We start from the raw sequence: 23,956 nt of genomic DNA, 5'->3' as shown, positions 1-23,956 counted from the left end.
TATAAGTTCAACAGGCAAATCACAGAGAGCTAAATTAGATCTTTTTAAGAAAACATATAATGTCATGTCAAGAAAAAAGATCACTGCTGCCAGAATCTTAAAAGGTCAAAATCCAGGATTAAATAAGCCCCAAATTTATTCAACATATAAATTAATTTTTCCAAATCCTCGTGAAATTGGCAATAAGCAGCTTATTTCGAAGTTTGGGGAGACTTAAAAGTTTTACTGCTTCTACCACAACTCATTAAGGCTGAAGTGAAACAACAGGAAAAAAGTATCTGGTGCTGCCACCTAGAGGTAGCTTCTGAATTTTAAAATGTGCAAAATAGAGCGGCTACATAGAGCTCCATATGTAATTATTGTCCCTCCAAAATTAAACAATTTTGTCAGAAATGACATTAAAGCAAAATATTTATGATCACAGTTGGCATGGATGCATATACACTGTATAACTGATATTAAACTGCTCACCATACAGTAAGTAATCATATTAGTCTTTGAGCAAGAGATGCAAAACTGAATTCCGAATTCTTTATCTCTTGTACTGAGAGCTCTCTCTGAACAACTGGCTTAAAGAAACAAACTTCATGCCCCATTTGAGAAAAGGAACTTCTACTTCTACTCGACAAGCTTTTGACAAGTGACTTCAATCATTTGGTCCGGTACAGAATAAAAGCAGCAACAGCCTACTTGGCCTGGCACCAGTTATCTGGGGGAAGAGCAGCCATGCTCCCCCCCACCCCCATAAGCAGAAATGATGCATGCTTTAACTCAACCTTGTGACTCGTAGTGATCCAGTCACACTATTTTTCTTGGGCTGCGGGGGTGGAGGTGGACAGAAAGGGTAGTGGAATGAAATTAAAATACTGTCATTTATAATTAGAAAATTTATAGGATCTCACAATATTTTGGCAACAGGATCAAAGCTCTCATGTTTCAAGAAGTATTTATAGAAAGTAACATCATAGGCATTGGGGTAGATGAGTTCAACAGCGCTGTTTTTTACTTACAATCACCATAGTCTTACGACACTTGCCTCCAATGTGACATTTAGCACAAAATTACTTTTTCTAACATTGTACTTTCTAACCATTATAAACTACCTGTTTTTAGAATGTTCATATGGCCTCGTTCCCAAGGAGTATTTAAACTGTTCCAAATTCAAGGCATTCAGTTGACAGGCTGATGCATTTGACCAAATCATTTTCTTCCTCCAAAAGACAACGTCTCTATTAGTGCAACTGCAAATAACTACAGTAAAGCCAATTATATATGTTCAGACAAGTGGGAAAGAGGGAAAAATCCATATGAATGAAACTCCAAATGAGTAACTGGTATTCCCGAACAGTTGTTTAAAATATGAATCACTTAAACTACTAGGGAAGCTAATTAATGAAATCCTACTGTGAGTTTTTTTTTCTAAGTATTTCTTTTAGGAAATAAATCATGGATCTTTTGCATGAATCCAGGGTTTCCTATATCTGGACTTCTCAGAGAATAATACACAAACTAAAAATTTAATAAGATTAAAGAAAAAATACTCAGCTTTTAGAAGGTGAATGCTACATCCAAGAAAAGCCTTGTATAAGAATGTTCATAGCAGCTTTATTCCTAATAATCAGAAACCGCAAACAATCCAAATGTCCATTAACAGGAGAACGCTTAAATAAACGGGCAAAATCTACCATGGAATACAACTCAGCAATGAAACAGAAAGAATACTGATACACCCAATAAGAGGGATGAATCTCAAAAATATGCTAAATGAAAGAAGCTGGACATAAAAAGTATATACTGTAGGGAATCATTTATATAAAATTCTAGAATAGGAAAAACTAACCTATGGTCATACAAATCAGATGAGGGTTGCTTTTGTGAGGGGAAGACATTGGGAAGGAGTACAAGGGAACTTTCTGGGTAATGGAACTCCTCTGTCTTGATAAAGTGATTATATGATACTCTAAAGATTGTAGCACTTCATGGTATATAAATTATACTTGAAAAAAAAGCATGCCAAATAGAAGATATCTGTGATACATATTTCCAAAGGACTCATATTTAGAATACATAAGGAATGCCTGCAAATCAAAAACTGAAAGACAACCCAACAGTAAAAAAAAACTTGAGCAGATACCTCACAAAAGATATTCAAATGGCCAATAAACGTGTGAACAGGTGCTCAACTTAATTATTCATCAAAGAAATGCAAATTAAAATCATGTTATGCCACCACATAAAATGAAGATGGGAAAACATCAAGTGTTGGTAAGAATGTGGAACACACATACACTGCTAGTAGAGGGTGTAAATTAGTTGAGCCACTTTGGAAAATTGGTAGTATCTACAAAAGCCATGTCCTCTATAACCCAACAATTCTCCTCCTAAGTATAAACCTGAAAGAAATATGAGCAACTGTTCAACAGAAGACATGTGCAAGGATGCTCAAAGCAGTACTCTTCATAATTGCCCAAATGTGCAAAAAACCCACAGGCAGACAGTCAGACAGTGTGCTATATTCATACAATGAAATATTGCACAGAAATGAAGTACAACCACATGGACCAATCTCACAAACATACCGAATGAAAGTAGCCAGACACAAAGAGTATAGACACAACTTACATGTAACATCCCAAATTAAGAAAACCTCATCTAGGACGTTAGAAGTCACAGTAGTAAATTTCGGGGCGGAGGGGGGGTTAGGGGGGTGGAGGGTAGTTTCTGGAAGGAGACATGAAGGGTCTTCTAGGGATATAATAACTGTTTCTTGAGCTCAGTGCTGACTACACTGGTGTGTGTTTACTTTGTGAAAATTCATCAAGCTGTTCGGTTAGGTTTTATGTACTTTTCTGTACGTATGTTATACAAGAAAATTCACATTGAAAAAAGTGAATCCTAAATATCTCTTATGATATACCTATGAGTTTGTTTCAGAATTTGTTAGATTCCAACCAGACGTTATGTAACTCCTCACAGATGTACACATCATCACTTAGGAAGGAGTATTAGCAAAAACTAAAATAAATTGAACTGAAATATGGGCAAGTCTTTAGATCTAACAACCACTTTACAGGAAATACAGGGGACAGAGGAACATATTCAAGGGTACCACTAGGATGCAATCAGCAAACTCCAGAATAAGGGAAATTCTATAAGACAAAAAAACTGCAGTTTCTTTAAGAAATAATTTGGAAGGATCAAAAAAAAGAGCAATTAAGTATCATATGGCCCCTGACTGGATTCCAATTCAAATCAAACAAGGAGCTTTTTTAAAACGTGCATTCATAGTATGATCAGAGAAATACCAACACTTATTGAATATTAGATGAAATGAAGGAATTGTGGAGGGTTTTCCTAGTGACGATAATATTTAGTTATGTCGAAAAGTGGTAATCCTTGTCTTTTAGAAATACAAAATGAAATTATTTACAGATAAAATGATACGATGTCTAGGATTTACTTCAAAATAATTGGAGGAGGTGGAGAAGAAGAATAAGATTGTCCACAGTTGCAGAATGCTGAAGCTGCGTGATGAGCACGCGGGGGCTTCTTATACAATTATCTCCACCACTGTACATGTTTAGTATTTTCCATAATAAAAGTTTAAAACTCCTGTAGATCCAATTTAAGGATAAACAACTCACTATATAAGTGGCAGACAAGTGAAACTGCCCTTCACACCAACAATAAACCTTTCCATAAGATAAATGGAAAATTTCTGAGTTATTTTAAAAGAAATAATATCCAAGCCTTTGGGTTAAATAAACTTCCAAGTTTTTATTGTCCTGCAGAAGGTAACTCCCAAAATCTTGACAGAAAAAGAAAATTCTGATGGGCAGGACTCTCATGACCTCACTTGATTGTTTTTAACGTCTTTGTTGATAGCTCTGAATGTGAATTTTAACTTAATGAGACCTGTACCTCTGTGCAGGAAAAAACTGTAGAAGTGTCTTCTTTCCCATTTTTAGACCAAGAAAAGATGGTAACTTTATGATGAAAAAATATTTGGAAAATAAAATAGCACAAATAAAATAACAGACCAACAACTGCTTCTCTTACAACAAAGCCCTCCTTTCTCCAGCTATGTTGGTAGATAGAAGGGGGAAACAGCCAGGCTGCAGGTCCCTAAACACTCATCTTTTTAGGAGTTAGTAATTGTTTAACTGGTTTTTTCCTTCTGATTTTGTAAAAACTGTCTTATTTTTAATAATAAAATAATATTAATATTTTTCAACAAGGGAAGAACTTAAAATTCACCACCTTCATTCTTTCCCATCTCATTCAAACATACACATTTAATATAGTTCAAGTATCTGTGTGCAATGCACTATTCAGCTTTTTTCATTTATTATGTCTTACTCATTTTTCTATAGGCTACACAATCTTGGTGTCATTTTGATATACTTAATTAAAATGATGTATCTTTGGGCTGGCCCCGTGGCTGAGTGGTTAAGTTCGCGCGCTCCACTGCAGGCGGCCCAGTGTTTCGTTGGTTCGAATCCTGGGCGCGGACATGGCACTGCTCATCAAACCACGCTGAGGCAGCACCCCACATGCCACAACTAGAAGGACCCACAATGAGCAATATACAACTACGTACCAGGGGGCTTTGGAGAGAAAAAAGAAAAAGTAAAAAATCTTTAAAATGATATATCTTTTAAAAAATAGATAATACAGTATTGTAAACTTGCAAGTTGCTGAGAGTAGACCTTAAGCACTCCCACCACACATACACACATACACAAAAATTACCTATGTGAGGTGATGGATGTGTTAATTATCTCGATCCTGGTACTCATTCTATAATGTATATGTACACCATATCACTACATTGTATACTTTAAATATATACAATTATATTTGCCAATTATTCCTCAATAAAGTTAAAATTTTTAAAAACTGATCTAACAAATAATTTGAGAAATTCTCATCTTCCTTTGGAATCTTCAAGTGTTACAAAATCAGAGTTAGGAATTACTACTATAAGCAATTATTCTAAACATGCTCCGGTTTAGTTCCAAGTTCTCAGAGGTCTGTTTGAGTTAGGTGAGCAGTGTCACTGCGGACCCTCAGCATTGTGGGCTAGTGAGATAGAAACAAGTATCATGTGCTGGCCTTGTAGTGACTGAGGCGTAAAGCTGTGCAACTGATATCCTTCAAGACACTCTCTGTGAATTCCCTAATGTGCCTCAGGGAGTGGCTGCGATGGCATGGGTTACCGCATGGAGGTTGGGGCCCTGCCGTTCATCAACGGGCTGGAAGAACTGAGAGGTGAGGACAGGCAACCATTCCCAACTCCACACTGGTCTCTCCACAGTGCATTCCCACAATGCCTCAAGTGCTTCCACTTTTATGTAACTCTCCCTTGGTGCCCCCAACTGGAAATGGTCTTTGCTTCTCTTGAATGCCAATAATCCTTTATCTTACCTCTTTCAGGACATGTACTGTGTTGTCCACTAGACTTCCCCACAACAGTGACATTGACTAAACAGACTGGCCTGTAATTTGAGTAAAGAAGCCATGGCTGACTCAATTTCGTGTCCCTCACAGTGCCCAGTATGATGCTGAGCACAGTGGGTCTTCAACATTAATCTGTTCAACGAATGCAAAAGTAGGCTGGGAGCATGAGTCATCTGATGACATACTTGGAACGGCACTCCATCCTAGAAGAGGTGGTTCTTATTGACTGACAAGACTTAATATGCTACTTTGCATTTGGTGTGATCTTACTTTTTAAATTTTACTATTATGTTATAGAAAATATGTAAGGTTTGGAAATGATGGTCATGTATGTACATTCTTCTAAGAGCTTAATCATGAGAAAAGGCAAGTCTTGATTGACAAGGTAACACCTGAGGCACCTGCTGGTGGCATCATTCTACTCCCAACAGCCTGTTCTTTACCCCCCACCCCATCTTTTGTAGGTATACCTCCCGGGGCCTGTCAAAGGCACCTCCAAATATTGCTTGGCTCACTGTTGCATTTACTTCTTAGAAGATGTTACTGGACCCTGCCTACTGACAACAACTACCTACTGCAACATGAGTTCTATGGGCCATGTTTTAAAAAGAGAATTTCTACTTTCCAATTTAACTAAGGAACACACTGGGTTAAGAGTCTTGTCTAGTTGTAAGCACTACTTTCAAAGATTAAATTTTAAATTCTCATGTTCTCCAAACATCAATAATTTCTCAGGATCAATGAGAAAACTGCCCAGATAGCCAAATGCCTGAAATTTTATCACTTACCATGAAGAAATGCACTTGACAGCTATTTTACAAATCAGTGCTCAGTGGAGGAAAGATATCATATAATTCTAAGTACTGTTATGCATGAAATATAAATGTATTAAAAGATAAAATTCAAGAATGAACTTTAGACTATTCTCATCATTGGCCTGTTTTGCGAGGTACACAAGACTATCTGGATGTTGGAGCATACTGTGAATATTTCATCCACAGAATACAGAGAGCTTTCATTAGAACAAGAGAGAAAAAAACCTACAGTCTGGAGAACAAAAGCTAAGAGTTCCAAGTTTTAGTGGCCATGTTTCCCATAGGGCTATTGTATAAGAAGAGTAATACTGTATTTTTTTCTATTCACAGATGGAAAAAGAATAAAATTTTGCTTTATTTAAGTCCAATAGCAATAATCTTGCATGGGTTTCAGAAAAATGATACACATTTTACTGTGGGATAATGAGGACCATTAGTTATTAGAACAAATTATTCTCTTTCAGTTCAACAGACTTATTCATTTAATAGACTATCCTCTATCTAAAATGGCCTTCCCATACAGAACACCCAGCCATGCAACATGCCACCAGACAGACTTCAGGAGGTATCTTGACATGGAGAAATAGAGAATTTCCAAAGTGAAGCCACAGGATAAAACCAACACTTGATGTTTGCCTTTCATTTCAAGGAAAGCAGTATAAAAGCAATAGAAAAAGAAAAAGGTAGTTGGAAAAATATAGTTGCTCTCCACAAGAGTCTTAAAAATAAAAAATCATGAACTTAATAATTTTCCTAAATGAAATTATGCCATTATTCCTGATTTCTTTGTACTAACTAAAAGGACAAAGTATCAAACTTCACTAAAGTTTCAACACTGTAATACATTTCATTAATCAAAGATAAAAACTACATTAAAAGCAAGAGAATTCTTTTACGTCTGTGATTAGGCAGTTGGAAGGCTTATATTTTATGTATACATTTGTACACTTCAACTTATTTAACAGTGTCAGTTCACTAACTGCAGTTTTGTTATATAAAGAAAACAGATTTAGAATTTTAAAAACAAATTACAGTAATTTTATGCCTACGGCTTGCACCTCTTAGAAACCACCCACCCCCTAACACTCCCCTTACTCTCCCACCACTTCCCGGGCTCCACCCTCCTCCTCTCTAAAACCACAGGCTAAGTGAGAACTGATAACAGGGGCCTCGAATCCCCTCATGAAGAACAGCCACCCTAGTTTTTTACTTGGGGTGGAGAAATAAAGGATGCAGATCAAGATGCCGATCAAAATGCAGCTCTCGAATATGGCAGGGGGCAAATGCCTGCACACATCTGCCTGGCAAGCTTCAACGTTTTCTACAGCTATTCATGGTGACTAGCACTTGCTGTCCTGCACTTCATTAGTGTGGACTCTCCTATGAGGAAAGAGGGAGAGATAAAAGGCTACCAGACTTATTAGTAATGTGGATAGATATGTGGACACTGCTGGTGATGGCAGGGGCTGCAGTAAGAGAAGAGGACAAGCAGGGGAGGAGGTAGACCGCACAATGATAACAACTTCACGTCTGCAAGTATAAAAACTGCTGTCAAGTGGCAAAAGATAAAAATGAGAAAAAGAAGATAAAAAGGCGAAGCAGCAGCAGCTCCTTGAGGGCTGAGGCCCTTCCAGTAGCTCTCATTGGTTATCTGGCACCAAGAGCTTCCAGGTGATATGGGGACATAGTGGGACCGTGCACAAGCACAGAGAGTACCCTCTGTAGACTGAGATTGGTCAGTAATGACATGAACCCTCTGAAGATAGGACCCACTAGGCTACTGGCTTTGAAAATAACTGGCGAAGGCTGGATTCACAAGGCAGCCACAATTACGATAAAGTATGTCTTTAACCAAGTCAAAATCCGCTGTTTAATTTACATAAAACATGATCTTAAATATGACCCCAGAACCAACAAAATCACTCTGGTCCCCTCTTGATATGACCAGTCTTGAGATATCTGACTCAAGATCTGGGCGTCAGGCTCTCCACCTGGCAGGTTCCACCACCCTTTGCTTGCCAGCTCTTCTGCTGAAATACGAGGCTCTGGCATTTATCTGTTAAATGTCATTCATGAGACGGGGCGGCTTGTTCCATCTATCCCTCCTCAGCTCTGGGCTACCAGAAAATCCAAAACCAAAGGGCAACAGTTAACCTTGGGACTGGTTATTGATGGTACAAATGGAAAAAGTGGGAGATCTACTCTAAAAAACAAATACTCTTCCTCAGGGGTTTTCAGTGGGGATGGGCTAGGGGGAGGGTTCACAGTGGGGAGAGGAAGGAGCAGGAAGAAGATGAAGCTCCTGTGCCCTCACATCCATGCCATCCCACTCCAGGTGGAGGACATCTGCCATAGCCTCTCAGAGCTAAGAAGAGGCAGTGGTTACAAGTGCAAACTTTCCAGTCACATAGAGCTGGGTCCCAATCCAATCACAGCTGGCCACTTACTAGCTATGTGACAAGACAAAGTTACCTCTCTAAGCCTCAGCTTCCTTCTCTAAAATGGAGCAAATACGACATATTCTCATGAGGTTGTTGAAAGGATTAAATGAGATAACATATGCAAAGCACTCATTACAGTATCCAAGAGAAAGCACACAATGCAGAGGAGAGAAAAAAGAAGGAAACTAAAAAATATTGTGAACTTACACTCCCTCTTCCCAGCTGAGGATTTATAAACATCATCAAATACAACTCAACTTCAAGAATACATTATATGATGACTTGGATAGCAGAATTTTATCTTCCTAATTATGTTTTGCTTAGGCAAATGTCAAAAATGAGTTTCCACTTCCAGAACAGGCACTGATGGGATAGTAGAGACGGGGCTGGTGGGGAGGAGTTTAGAAACATATTCAACAGGGGCAGGATGGAAAAATATGTGACTTACTAAATCATCCGTCCAATCTCAGTCCACAGAAGCACACTGAGCACTAACTACATGCAAATCTTATGGACTGGAGGAGTGTGGACATATTTATGCAGAAGGCTGGCAGGAGGGTGGGACGTGCTACTAACAGCACTCACTGAGCACTCCCTCTACTCCAGGCCTGTGCAGAGCATCGCACGTGTATCATCATATTGCTCCCTCTGAGCAACTTTAGTTTATGACTCCAGAAACCAAGGCTTAGACCAAGGTTTAGAGGCTTGCCAAAGCCACAGAGCTTGTGAACAGAACCAGAATTTGAACCCAGCTCCCTGTGATGCCAAAGCCCAAGTTCTTAAGCCAGATGTTTCAATGAGAGGAGGGGGAGAATCTTCCATGAAGCAGGGACAGAATAAGCAATGCCATGTTTAGGGGACCCTGCATACACTGAATAAGAAATAAAGCTAGAAATACAGGTTGGAGTTAGACAGTTAGTCTATAACGGCCAAAGTTATAGACTATGAGATGTCAGTGGCATCTGGACTTCACTTACAGACAGCGAGGAGCCATCTAAGGACTTTATTAGGCAGTATTCTAAAAACATTCATCTTTGTGTACAATGGGATAGAGAGCAGAGACCTTAAAGCAATGTAACTTAACGTGCTGGTCATCTAGAAATGAAATCTATTTCTAAGCAAGAGATGACAATCTGGCAAAACAGCAAAAAGTCAAAGAAACATTGAGGTTTCAGGGTTGCCTGGCACCTCCTGAGAAGTTGAAAAATTAGCAATCAGCCAATTTCTAGCAGATAATAGTGAGTCCAGTTTTAGAAGTTTAAATTAAAGCGAAGGCAGGACACTCATAGAGAATCAAATACTAAAATTTTTTCACATTAAAAAGGCTGTGTGTTCTCACTTTATATGGAAATACTTTTAGAGAGAGACAAGATCAATCAATAATCAAGATACTATCAATCCCCTTATTAACGGAAGTTCACTAATTAAAGCTATAACAGTGTAAGCCCAGAGACTCATAACGGCACGTAAAATCTTCTCTTCATCCTTTCTTTCACCTTCCCTCAGCACTGACTGATCGGGTGCCCACTATGGAGCAGGCATGTGGTTACAGAGGAGGCAAGGATGTGGGGTTCATAGTCTATGAAGGGAGACAGACATTAACCAAACAATCACAAAAGTAAATGTCCAACTATAAATAAAGTGCTCAACACAGCACCATGCCTATAAACAGGGCTCACAACAGTCAAGGGAGGACTGCACGTGCTGCTGTTGCCAGGTGAGTAGCGATGTAACTCAGGACACTTACCTAACCACGTTGCAATAAGGACAGCATCAATTCCATCTATTGGCTCACAGATCCGAGCCACGACTGGATGGATCTGCTGGGCCAGGTAGTACTGGGTATCAATGGTTAAATTGTCCTGTTTCTGCAACTGCTCAGGTGCATAGGCCCTCTGACTCGCAGTGAGGTTTGACCCATCCTATAAGAGAACACAGTACAGGTAAAGTGGTGAGAAACTCAATCATACATACTTGCTTGGTCAAAAAGAGGGACAACAACTCAAATTTTATGTATCCAATTCCAAACACCAAGAAGTCTTTTTGACATATTGGTGAACTTGTCATATGCATCTAAGAGTAGGAAGATCAAGGAGAACATCTCACCCACTGTCCAAGAATGTAAATCCAGCATGTGTTCTGTTCTATTTTATGTTGAAACATGAAACCAACAAGATGGCATGACTAGATTAAATAATTCCACCTGCCACATCACAGAAACACAATGAGAAGACTTGCTAACAATTACTCTAGGCAGAAAGGCCTTTTAGGAGTGATGAGAAAAAATGTGTGGTCCTTTTATTATATTAATGTGATGCCTTCATGCAAGAATTCTAGTTATAGTATCATCTTAAAGACCCTGGGGGTAATATTTTCTAGGAGAGATATATGCATTATTGAGAAGCAAATGAGCAAGGGGAAAAGAGGAGAATAAAACCCACAGAGCAGTAACTTATGTACAAGATATAATAGATAGGAGTAAAAATAATGAAGTATCTTGGTGGAGCCGCAGTCTCTAGAAGCAAAATATTTGGCCACTGGAATGAAGGGCATGTCATTTTGTGCTGTTTACCTGGCTCTGCCTCAAGGAAAAGGAAGACAGGTCAGAGAGCCTCTTTGCTTTTCTTTTTGGTGAGGAAGATTGGCCCTGAGCTAATGTCTGTTGCCAATCTTCCTCATTTTGCTTGAGGAAGACTGTCACAGTATGATAACCAACTAACATGAGCTAACGTCTATGCCAATCTTCCTCTATTTTTTTGTATGTGGGATGCCACACACAGCATGACTTGATGAGTGGTGTGTAGGTCCGCACCAGGGATCTGAACCCACGAACCCTGGGCTGCCGAAGCAGAGTGTGCAAACTAAACCACTACGCCACTGGGCCAACCCGAGAGAGCCTCTTTTCAAGGGCTTCCGCTTTACTCTATAAAAATAAAAAATGTGAAATTCTATATAATTGGCCCATATAACTGCCCTGTGGGTGATGTCACCATCATCTGTGAATCAAAAAGTCATCATTCTACTGGACCAACATCCAACATCTCACTCCACTCTTCCTCTCATTTGCAACAACAGAATTTAATATTCAGACTAGTAAATTATAACTATTCACAGTGCTCAGCTGCTCTGCAAAACTGATTATAATGTGAATCCTATTCTTTCTTTCCTGCTATAATCAGTCCCTTCTCAGCTCAGTGCCCAAGCCCAAAGCAGAGGCAACCTTCCATACCACTGCCTTTATTTACCAGAGACTGGAGGCAGAGGCCTCTTTCTCTGGCTAGACTCCTGATGGAAACAACTGGGATATTTATCAATTAGGTTCTACCTGTTCTGAAATATAATGAAATACCTAGAAAGGAAGCAAACCTCAGATTAAAAGGCTTGCTTATAATTATTTTTCAGAAGTTCACAACACAGCTAAAAGAAATTAGGCAGAGGGCCGGCCAGTGGTGCAGTGGTTAAGTTTGCACCTTCCTTTTCTTGATGGCCTGGGGTTCGCCAGTTTGGATCCCGGGTGTGGACATGGCACCGCTTGGCAAAAGCCATGCTGTGGTAGACGTCCTACGTATAAAGTGGAGGAAGACGGGCATGGACATTAGCTCATCCAGTCTTCCTCAGCAAAAAGAGGAGGAGTGGCAGTAGTTAGCTCAGGGCTAATCTCCCTCAAAAAAAAAAAAGGCAGAATTAATCAACTTTAATTGTTGCCCTTTTAGAAGTCTGAACTGTTAGATGAGAGTAAGGTGGCAGCCAAAGACAAAAGAGTGTGAAAAATTCTTGGGCAGTGTCCTTACGTACTACAATGCCTTTTAACAAACACAAGAAATCTGACTGACTTACAGAATTGTAATTTTTTAAAAAACTGTTCTGTCTATAAGATTATAGCAAGGTTGAGTTTAATAATTTTTAATGGTGAATAAAAATCAAATTTGTAGGGGTAAATATTTTTTTTAAAAAAGGCACGTGATTTTTTTTTTTAAAGATTGGCACCTGAGCTAACAACGGTTGCCAATCTTTTTTTTTTTTTCCTGCTTTATCTCCCCAAATCCCCCCAGTACATAGTTGTATATCTTAGTTGCAGGTCCTTCTAGTTGTGGCATGTGGGACGCCGCCTCAACGTGGCCTGACGAGCAGTGCCATGTCCACGCCCAGGATCCGAACCAGCGAAACTCTGGGCCGCCCCAGCAGAGCACACGAACTTAACCACTCGGTCACGGGGCCGGCCCCCAAGGCACGTGATTTTTGTTGTCAGTGACACTGAGTCAATTCCAACTCCTAGCGCCCCTGTGCACAGCAGAGTAGAACCCTGCCGCGTCTTTTGGTGCCACCCTCTCACCTTCTGGCACTGTATCAGACAATGCTCTGCTGCTATTCACAGGGTTTTCATGGTCAATTTTTTTGGAAGTGAGTGGCCAGGTCCTTCTTCCTAGTCTGTCTTAGTTTAGAAGCTCCGCTAAAACCTGTCCACCATGGGTGCCTCTGCTGGTATTTAAAATACTGGCTGCATAGCTTTCAGCATCACAGCAACATGCAGCCACCATAGTATGATAACCAACAGACAGGTGGTGTGGTTTCCTCACTGGGAAATGAACCTGGGCTACAGTGGTGAGCACTGAATCTTAACCACTAGACCACCAGGCACTTGAGTTACTTTCCAATATATCATTAGAAGATGTTCTCATAGTAAAGCATGTTTTTTTAAAAAGCTGTTGAAAATTGTTAAGCATATTCTCAGTTCAAAAAGGTTTTTATTTTAAATATCCACACAAAAATGACTGAATTCAAAAGAATTGGTAAGATGACAGGTTTTTCTGTGTTGTAGTGGAAACATAAGATATGGCTATAACATAAGATATATGCCTCAAAGACCTAATTGTCAAACCTGAGAAAGACTCCATGGTATACGCAATAACATGAGGCATACACTTTAAAAACAGATTAAGAAGCAATGTTGGCCTTCCTTGAAGTGCCCATGTCATAATTCATGAACCTCACAAAGCACATACTTCAGAGAGACAACCAGGTACAGTCAATTCACTCAAAACTATGTAGTCATCTTTAGTAGGAAGCTAATGGAAAACAATTTTTGAAAAGGTAGCAAGTGGGCCCCTTAAAACAATTATGTTAAGGGCATGCCTTATGGAAATTATGTCCAATGCAAGTTAAATAATTAAGGATTTAAAACTTAACCAACAAGTGGAGGTTGATTTATGATCTCCTCAAATAATTCACGTAGGTTTTACAAGACTATGAACTACAATATAAATTAGACACCAAAAACATTACTGTCTGAAGTCATCTGAATTGATAGTCTAAATAAGTTATCAGTAGAGTACTATTTTCTAAATGTAAATTTTAAACAAAACAGAATCTGTTTAGGAAATAGGTTATTCTTGGAGGGTACATTTGCTTAGAACAGTAAACAGTTCTCTTAAAAATGTGTAGTCACACATTTTGAAAAACATATCTAAAAATATGGTTGTGTTATGAAACAGAATAACCTGAGTGCTTAAAAGCAAAAGAGGTAGGCAGCTTTGGCTGGCAAATATGCTGAAAGTAGGCATGTCCCACTGCTAGGGAACAAAGGGAAAATAAAGCCCTACAGCTTTCCTTGGGATACAGTGAGAATACATTAATAAAAAGAAACACAAGGGCCAGCCCGGTGGTCTAGTGATTAGGTTCAGTGCGCTCCACTTCAGGGCCCAGGTTTAGTTCCCAGGCGAGGACCTACACCATTCTATTAGCACTCATCCTGTGCTGGCGGCCCACAAACTAAAAAATAGAGGGAGACTGGCAATGGATGCTCAGGGTGAATCTTCCTCAGCAAAAAAAGAAAACAAACAAAAAACAAGAACTGTACTTTTTTTTTTTTTAAAGATTTTTTTTTATTTTTTCCTTTTTCTCCCCAAAGCCCCCTGGTACATAGTTGTGTATTCTTCGTTGTGGGTTCTTCTAGTTGCGGCATGTGGGACGCTGCCTCAGCGTGGTCTGATGAGCAGTGCCATGTCCGTGCCCAGGATTTGAACTGATGAAACACTGGGCCGCCTGCAGTGGAGCGCGCGAACTTAACCACTCGGCCACGGGGCCAGCCCCAAGAACTGTACTTTTAATAAGCAAATAAGTTAAGGCCCAGCACCAGTGGATGGGGAAAATGAAGAAAATATACCAAACTGAATTTATTGTATGACATTAGCATCAGCATTTTGAACTTTTCTATATCAATAAGACCTGAGAAGAAATCATAAGACCTAATATTTAGACATCAGGGAAAATACGCTTGACTTTTAAATACATCGACTGTACTACCATACATCTCCATTCTAGGTTGGGCCAAAACATAATTGTGGCTGGATTCCATTATCCGATGCCATTTCATGGAGCCTATATGATTTTCAAAGTTGTATGCTGCCATCTGCTCCTGTCATTAACAATCTAAGAGCTTTTCCACGTATGTAAAGACGTACAAGAAAAAAAACTAGCCTATTTACCAAAATCTTTATTTGCATAATATGAAAATTGGTTTTTTTGAGATGAGACTTGTCAGAGGCAATATGCAAAGCACATTAAGGGCTTGAGCGAGTCAGACATTTATGGAAATATTTTCCTGCAGGAATTGGCTTTCTGTAACAGTTCTTAATCAAGGGTAACCCTAGGAGGGAGACAGAGTCAAGTGCTGATTCCTGTCCATGTACTTAAGTCATTTGTTATGTACATCATCTACAGTACCGAGCAGATATGATCAGATGACTTTTAAATTTTGAAAAGACTCTATGACTTAAAAACACATTGATTATAGTTTGACAAAGATCAATCATATGGCAATGAAGTTTTAAGGCTTATGTAAATTTTTTTTTTATCTAATAGCACAATGCAATAATTAATTAATTAAAAAGAAACAGTCTTAATTCAGATGAATTCTGCCTTTTGGTAAACAGACCACACCATAGTAATTTTAAAGAATTTGGATAGAGGCCATGATTGGCTTTTTCTTTTTTTATAGGGAGAAGGGATGAAATCTGCCCTTTTTTTCCAATTGGAGTTCACTGCTTTCAAAGAAAAAAACTGCTCTCCTGTCCTACCCTTTCTCCCCATCCCTAACTATTAGAGGTACCCTACTCTCAAAAGAAACTGGTTGGTGGTTTAAAACTGTGTCCCAGAAGGCCTAGAGGTTCCTTAGAGGTGCCTCATGGAATAGGAACAAAGCAAGAAGCTGGATTCTAGGCCCCCTCCACTGAAAAAAAAAATGGGTTAGGCAATTTGTGTTTTCTTCATAAGGTACATTTTTAAGATCTCTTACCTTTCTCCATATAATCATGTATTTCATTCTTTTTCAAGTAATTATTTGAACATAAGCTAGGGAAAAATGCATTTACTCTCTTATTCTGCCAGTATTTATAATGGAAATTGTTGCAAAAGGAATGATAAAGGACTACTGCTGGACATATAAACAAACATATACATTCTCACCAATGTTAATTTAGGGTTGAAATAGTAGCTACTGTTATACACCTGTCTCACCAAAATAATTTCAGCGAACCAAAACACTAGTCTTAAATGTTTTACAAAAATTGTAATAAAATATGCCATACCCGATTTTTTTTTTTTTTTTTAAGGAAGATTAACCCTGAGCTAACTGCTGCCAATCCTCCTCCTTTTGCTGAGGAAGATGTCCTGGGCTAACATCCATGCCCATCTTCCTGTACTTTATATATGGGATGCATGGCATGCCAGGTGGTGCCATGTCTGTACCCAGGATCCGAACCAGCGAACCCCGGGCCGCCAAAGCGGAACGTGCGCACTTAACCGCTGCGCCACCTGGCCGGCCCCCACCCCCCGACTAATGTTTTTAAAATGCTGTAAAACCAACCAGACTAAATCATCTCTTTACAGCATCAAATACTTGGAGGACTACGAAATAAGACACTGTGGTGATCTGGATTTTACTATGGGTTCTTAGTGGTATGAGAGTCTTACTAATTACGGTAGTTTTACCTGACAGATGACATATGACACAGTATCTCCAGCTTTCACCTTTCTGCCTCCTTGAGAATTTATCCATAGGGCAACATGTACATGAGGTAGGCTTTTTTTATCAGGGTAATCCTGGGGATCTTTTGTCAATGCCTAAAAGAGAAAAAGAGGGAACAAAAAGCCCCAAACTTTAAAATCCTTCTCACACAGATATACACTAAATACATATTTGTTAGAATCATACCAGTCACATAAACATAGAAATGACAGAAGCTATATGTAAAAAACCCTGCCACAGAATCTTCAGACATTCCATCCTCAAGGCTCCTCTCTCCTTCATTTAGTAACTAACATAACCAGATCCAACCCTGACAAAAAAGAAATACAAGTTTACAGGCCATGGCACATGATACTTGAAATAAAAAATAATGAAACTATAAATTCAGTCTTCTAGGCAGCCTTAGAGTTTCTCCTAATGTTTGCAAATCTCTCACTGAATTAACTGATTAGTTAGGACTGATGGATAACGGCTACTCTGACTTAATGATCTGTTTCTCAAAGGCTTCTCTAGCCTAAATAAATCCCAAAGGCACCAGAAATCACTGGATGTACTCACACTGTCAACTTAAGCTCTACAAAGACAGAATGAGTGAGTTTGTAACAGAAAGTAAGCCCCACGAGAGCAGGAACACATCAGCCTTGCTCACAGCTGTGTTCGCTGAGCTCAGAATGCTTGGTGTACAGGAGCAACCAAATGCTTGCAGAATAAAGTATTTCACTCACTCTGCAATAATTCACTAAGTTCAAGCACTGTAAAGTACTGCAAGATGAGTAAGACAGTCACTGGGTCCTAAGTCATCTGCTATTAGTAGATGACTCCCCATTCCATAAAAAAAATCTCTAAAATAAGCTACATATGCCATAAGAGAGATGTGAACAGTGTTATGGAGAGAGTTTAGAGAGGCAAAGACCACTTTCATCTCAGAGCATAAATCATGGAAGAAAAAAACTTAAGCCGACACGTGAAGAAAAAACAAGATTTTAAGAAAAGGTGACAGGGGACAAGAACATTCCGGGAAGAGAAAAAAGCAGAAGTTAAAAGCAAGAAGTGAGAAAAAAATACAGTCTATTGGACTGAAACTCAATATGCACAAAGGGAAGGAATGGGATATCCAGCTCTGTAAGGGGTGGGTTTCAAAAGACAAGAGGAAGAACAGGGAACAAGGTGCTGTGTGACTAGATCACCTGCTCTCAAAGTGTGATCTCCAGGCCCCTGGGGGTTCCTGACACCCTTTTAGGAGGTCATGAGATTAAAACTATTTTCCTAACAATGCTGTACTCCTGCTCCACATAAGGACGTTTCGGTCAACAATGGACCACATATATGACGGTGGTCACACAAAATTAGTAGCATATAGCTGGGGTGTGTAGTAGGCTATGCCATCTAGGTTTGTGTAAGTACATTCCATGATGTTTGCACAATGACGGAATCACCTAACAACGCATTTCTCAGAAGTATCCCCGTTGTTAAGTGACGCATGACTATATTTGCACGGGTGAGGCAGAAGAATGGTCGGTGAAGGTGCTGATGCCTTATAAACAAGAATCAGGGCCACAGCACCAAACTGTACTAAGAGTTATTGTATTATTCACCACCACACACTCACAGTTAGAAAACAAAAAAGCCAGTTTCACTTAAGAATGTCCTCAATGAAGCAGTAAAAATTAATTTTTTTAAGCTCTTGACCCTTGAGTATAAGGCTACTATTTTGTGCGACAAAACAAGAAGTATGCACAGGGCACTTTTACTGCACACTGAAGAACAAAGGTTGCTTGAGGAAAAGCACTTGTGCAACTGTTTGAGTTGCAAGCTAAACTAGCTGCCTTTTCCATAGAACACAATTTTTACTTGAAAGAATGACAGCCAACTACAGTTATTCTAACTTGGGTACCAAGTTATTCTAACTTGGGTATCTGGCAGACAATTTCTTTAAAAAGAACCAAATGAGGCTGACACTTCAAGGAAAACAACTGACAGTATCTATTTTCTATGATAAAATTCAAGCTTTCAAGTGCAAATTAGAATTTTGGAAAACTTGTTTCCACCTCTGTGAGCTTGACAGCTTCCCAATACTTAAAGACTTTTCTGATGATATAAGTAGGAATATTTTAAAATGTGGTTTTTGATACTGTATAATAACTACATCAATATTTGGCAGATCTGCACAACTCGGGGAGCCAACATTTAATCAACGATCAATGCATAATATTATGCATGCATAAAATATCCATTCAAAGTACAACACAGACCAATAGAAGTTAATGTAAAAGAGCATGACAAGGTCATTGGCATGGTTTCAGATTCCACATTACAAATAACCTTTCAAAAAATACCACTTAAAGAGTTTTGGTGTATAACCAAAGGAGAATATGCACAATTATCTAAAAGCATTACTAAAATACTTCTTTTTCCAACTACATATTGGTGTGAAACTGGATTTTATTCCCATACTTCAAACAAAACCACACATCACAATAGACTGGACACACAAGCAGATATGAGAATCCAGATGTCTTCTAGTAAACTAGACATTAAAGAGATTTGCAAAATTGTAAACTGATGCCACTCCTCTGATAATTCGTTTTGAAATACAGTTATTTTTCACGGAAAAATGTTATTTTTGGAATCACATGATGGGCTTATTGCTATTTTAAATAAACTAATAAATGCTTTTTAAAATTTTTCAGGAGATGGCCCAGTGGCACAGCAATTATCTGCACACGTTCCACTTCAGCGGCCCAGGGTTTGCTGGTTCAGAGCCCGGGTGCGGACATGGCACCACATGGCAAGCCATGCTGTGGTAGGCGTCCCACATATAAAGTAGAGGAAGATGGGCATGGATGTTATCCCAGGGCCAGTCTTCCTCAGAAAAAAAGAGGAGGATTGACAGATGTTAGCTCACGGCTAATCTTCCTCGGAAAAAAAAATTTTCAGTTTTAATTTCTAACACAGTGAATATCAACATAAACTGCATAAACGAAAGCTCTTGGAACCCTCAATTATTTTAAGAGTGTGAAGGTGGCCCGAGACTAGGAAATGTGAGAACTGCTGTAACAGACTAAAGCAGGTACTCAAACATGGCTGCACATGCCCATGCCATGTACACTTTCCAGATCATACACTCAGCGTACGAGAGCACCTAGGAAACGCTCCAAGTAGTGAATCTCCTCAAAGCTGCATTATTCAAAGTCTTGATTGACTTGGATGGGTAATGCCGTATAGAAATCTTAATCAATATAACTCTACTTAAGAAAATCGTTATCTTCTTCAATTGACTATTCTTTGGTGCAATGTTAAGAAATTCTGAATTTCATCTGACATACTTTCCAATTATTAGATTGGGGCTATTTGGGGATTTTATAAGCTAGTTTGAGAAAGCTTGATTTAAAAAAAAAAAAAGCTTCCTGGTGGTTTAGGCTCAAGTTAGCCAGGGCTATAAAAATCAGCTTTGAAGTATTTTGTGCTACTTTATGAAATATATTTAAGCCAAGATTGCAGCAGTTCAGAAAATCACACGTGGTGTTTTTCAGTTGCTTTTGGCAACAAGGGCTAAAATCTCCAGAAAGGTAAATCTCACCACTTCACACCTCCACCCTAGGCTAACCTCCTATTTTCAAGCCCTACCAGCATCTCACACTCACACACACATACACACACACACAGACCCCTTGTTGTAAGACCATCCACAACCAGTCACATACACAGACTCTTCCATTCCACTCTCTTTTGAAAGCAATAAAATGTAAAAACTGAATTGCCCACAAGTTTTAAAAAGTATAAGTATACAGACAAATGTTAATCTGGATATATCACCTATGACATATAAACAGCTTACTGTAAACAGACATAGGAACAACTATGATATAGATAGTCCTTTCATCAAAATTTACTGTACTTACATCAACACTGCAGAAATTCTTCTTTATAAAGAAAGTATAAGAATATGAGATAGTAAATATCTTTGATAGACTATTAGTATCTTGCAAATATGAACCATGCTTTGCTTATTAAACTTTACATCCCAGAGTATACACATAAGAGGTACTCCATGTTTGATGAACGGATGATTAAACATGCAAACGAATTATTTTAATGCTCACTGAACAACTATTATCTGCCAGCTACTATGCCAAGTGAAATGGAGAATATAAAGACAGTAAATCACAGTGTCAGTTCTGCTACAGAAAAATATATGCACAGCCCCATCACACTAAGTATTAACTATTATTGTTATTAATAATACTAATATGTCACTATAAGTTGATAATGATTGAAGCTGAGTGATGGATGCATAGGGATTCACGATAGTATTCTCTCCACATCTGTATAAGTTTAAAAATTTCAATAAAAAACCTTAAAAATAACAAGACTGTAGTCTGTTCACCAGAAATCACAGATTGCCAGTATTTCTATGACTCTAGGTTTCTTTGCACACTAGTAATATTGTGTCATCATTCATAGGAGAAGATGACGGTTGGGCCCACTATCCTACAGGACATGTGCTCAGTGTTATTTTGCCAATAATGCAGTCATGTTGGGGCTTAGCCTTCCAGGCGGAATCCCTTGCAATAGAGGGCCCAGATTTCTAAGAAGGTAGACAGTGTCAGGGATACAATCTGCAGGATCGATGCAAAAATTGATCACAGGAAGACTGAAGTCATGTAAATTTTTGAGAAAGAGAGAAAACAAAATCTGAAAGGAAACCACTTTCTTTTTTCTTTGTGAGGAAGACTGCCCTGAGGTAACATCTGTTCCCAATCTTCCTCTTTTTGCTTGAGGAAGATTGTCACTGGGCTAACATCCGTGCCAATCTTCCTCCATTTTATGTGGGATGCTGCCACAGCACGGCTTGACAAGGGTGCTAGGTCTGCGCCCAGGATCCAAACCTGCGAACCCCGGGCTACCAAAGCAAAGTACCCAAACTTAACCACTATGCCACCAGGGTGGCCCTGGAAACCACTTTCTAAATGTCACAAATGACTCCACGCCAATAAGTATACACTGCATCACTTAAAGTGAAGAGTTAGTGCCAAGATGCATGTCCTCTTATACTATTTGTTTCTAATTTTTTTGTACTTTTCATCTATAAATGAATGTCTTCTTTTGTGACATTAAAGACATCATTGTCAAGGTGTCGGAAACAAAGAATAAATACAAATTGTAAGGATATGCATAGAAAATATTCATTCTCTCTAGGAATCCAAGAAATGCAAATTAAATCTACCAGCAAAGTATCATTTCATATCCATTATGGTAGCAATATTTTATTTAAATATCACCAATACAAGCAAATCTGTGGTGAAATTGGCACACACATTCTGTTATTTTCAACTGGTATCATCCTTTAGCAAAGCAATTTGGCAAGAACCATACAGATATCTTTTGACTCAAAGATTTCACTTCAAGGAACCCAAACTAAGAAAGTAATTCATCCAAAAGCAAAAAGATAAATGAACTAAGATATTCAATACAGTTATTTACGACAGCAAAAATAATTTAAATAACCAAAAATTTTAAATAAAGATGTATCAGCAAAACATAAGATTAACACGATTTTTAAAGTAATATAAAATGTGGAAAAATCTGTTTATGTTAATTGAAAATAGATTTCAAAATGATATATATTGTAATTGCTTCACTGTAAAAATGTTTTCAAGAGTAAGGAAATGTACAAAAGTGACAAGCATTACACTAGCATGGGGTATTATGAATGAATTTTAATTCTAAAACTTCCATTTAATGTCATCATTAAATTCTTTTTCATTAAAATTCTTTTTCGTATGAGGTTTGACAACGAAATCTATTTATCACAAAAAGGGTAAAATGGTATTTGAGAAATGAGCTTCTGAATATGTAAGGGTACTCTTTTGAAATGGGAAAAAAACCCTGTAAACTTACATGTTGTATTACACAGCACTTTGGAAACCAAGATTTTATTTTTCAAATTAGGTAAGAAAAAATATTCCCTACTTTAACACCTAAGACTATCCATAAAGTGTAACATATAGTTTCTTTTTAAAGAGCACAAGTGCTTTGAATATACAGAAAGTGCTATCATCATCTTAATTCCAAATAACTACATCCAGAAAAGCCTTTTACAGTATCTCTACGGATCACCTTCTGCGAAGTTACACAAACACACACACACTCACTCACTCACCGCCCCCCCCCCCAAAGCTTACAGGCCTGCCCCTCAAACAACTATAACTTAGGAAGACTGTGAAGAAGGTAATACTCTCTAGTCCCTGAAACATCAACTACATCACTCCATAGAAGCTCTGGCAAGGCTTCCAGGAATTAAAGTAAGGAATGGAGAGAGAAGGCCCCTGAGGCAGACATGGCAGTACCAGTGGCTGGAAGAGGAGTGGTATGCTAATGTTCAGTCTGTGAGATAGTTGTTAAACAGCTTTCATCACCAGCTAGAATTTATTTCAATTGCAAGGATAAGGTGGTTCTTCAACTATCTGAAGGAGGAGAAAAACACATGGCAGCAGCTGGGCTCAGCAATAAATGGTACATTTACCTTGTTAATTTCAAACTGGCTCACTGGGACACTGCCATTTAGCACATTTTCTCCAATTTCTATTAACCTCTTCTGAATGTTTTCCACTATAGTGTCCCGGCTTTGATCAGAAAGAATCTGGCCAATGACAAAGCTGCAAAAAGAGAGAGGGATTGATTTTTTAAATATCATACTTTATTAATAAAGGAGAAAAAAGGAAGATAAATGCCATTAGATTAACATGTGGACAAGAGCTGTACTAAAAGCTAACATGAGGGTTAATGTCCAAAATGCCATTACTATTTGTTTTTCAACATTAACTCTACCAAAGGTTTACCAACGGTTTGCCTTTAAACATACAGACCATTTTTTTAATGCGGCAACTAATGCTTCATACAAAATGCAGACAGGGAAAGGTACGGGTTCTATATACGTTTATGCAATTATAAAATTCACAAGTTCTTATATTCTACCTATAAATTCAAAATATCAGAAGACAAATATTTCATTTTCCTCATAAAGCACCAAGATATTGTCTCTGATATCATCAAGATATCATCTCCGCCTGAGATGATCACTAGCTAGGTAAGCAGAAATATAAAGTTCTTTATGCAAATTTCTTAGAAACTGAAGATTTCAAACTTTTCTTTCTTCAGCTTCATTATATTGCTCTGCGTTCTCCAACCTTATGCTATCCCTCAAAAAATTC

The 23,956-nt window shown here is 38.5% G+C and overlaps 1 protein-coding gene across 5 annotated transcripts in view; it reads right to left on the bottom strand.

Annotated features, from left to right (window-relative positions):
* Positions 1–23,956, bottom strand: part of POLA1 (DNA polymerase alpha 1, catalytic subunit) — a 286,920-nt gene that overhangs the window by 148,256 nt on the left and 114,708 nt on the right. For all 5 annotated transcript variants that reach the window (XM_014830262.3, XM_070502288.1, XM_070502286.1 and 2 more), the window contains exons 30-32: positions 23,269–23,401; positions 16,706–16,837; positions 10,464–10,638 (exon numbers count right to left, since the gene is read on the bottom strand). In XM_014830262.3, the coding sequence (XP_014685748.1) occupies positions 10,464–10,638; positions 16,706–16,837; positions 23,269–23,401 (440 nt within the window). The remainder of the gene's footprint in view (positions 1–10,463; positions 10,639–16,705; positions 16,838–23,268; positions 23,402–23,956) is intronic.

The sequence above is a fragment of the Equus asinus genome, chromosome X, assembly GCF_041296235.1.
Source record: "Equus asinus isolate D_3611 breed Donkey chromosome X, EquAss-T2T_v2, whole genome shotgun sequence".
Lineage (NCBI taxonomy): Eukaryota > Metazoa > Chordata > Mammalia > Perissodactyla > Equidae > Equus > Equus asinus.
The sequence above is the reverse complement of the archived record's forward strand: the minus strand, read 5'-3'. Positions and strand labels throughout refer to the sequence as shown.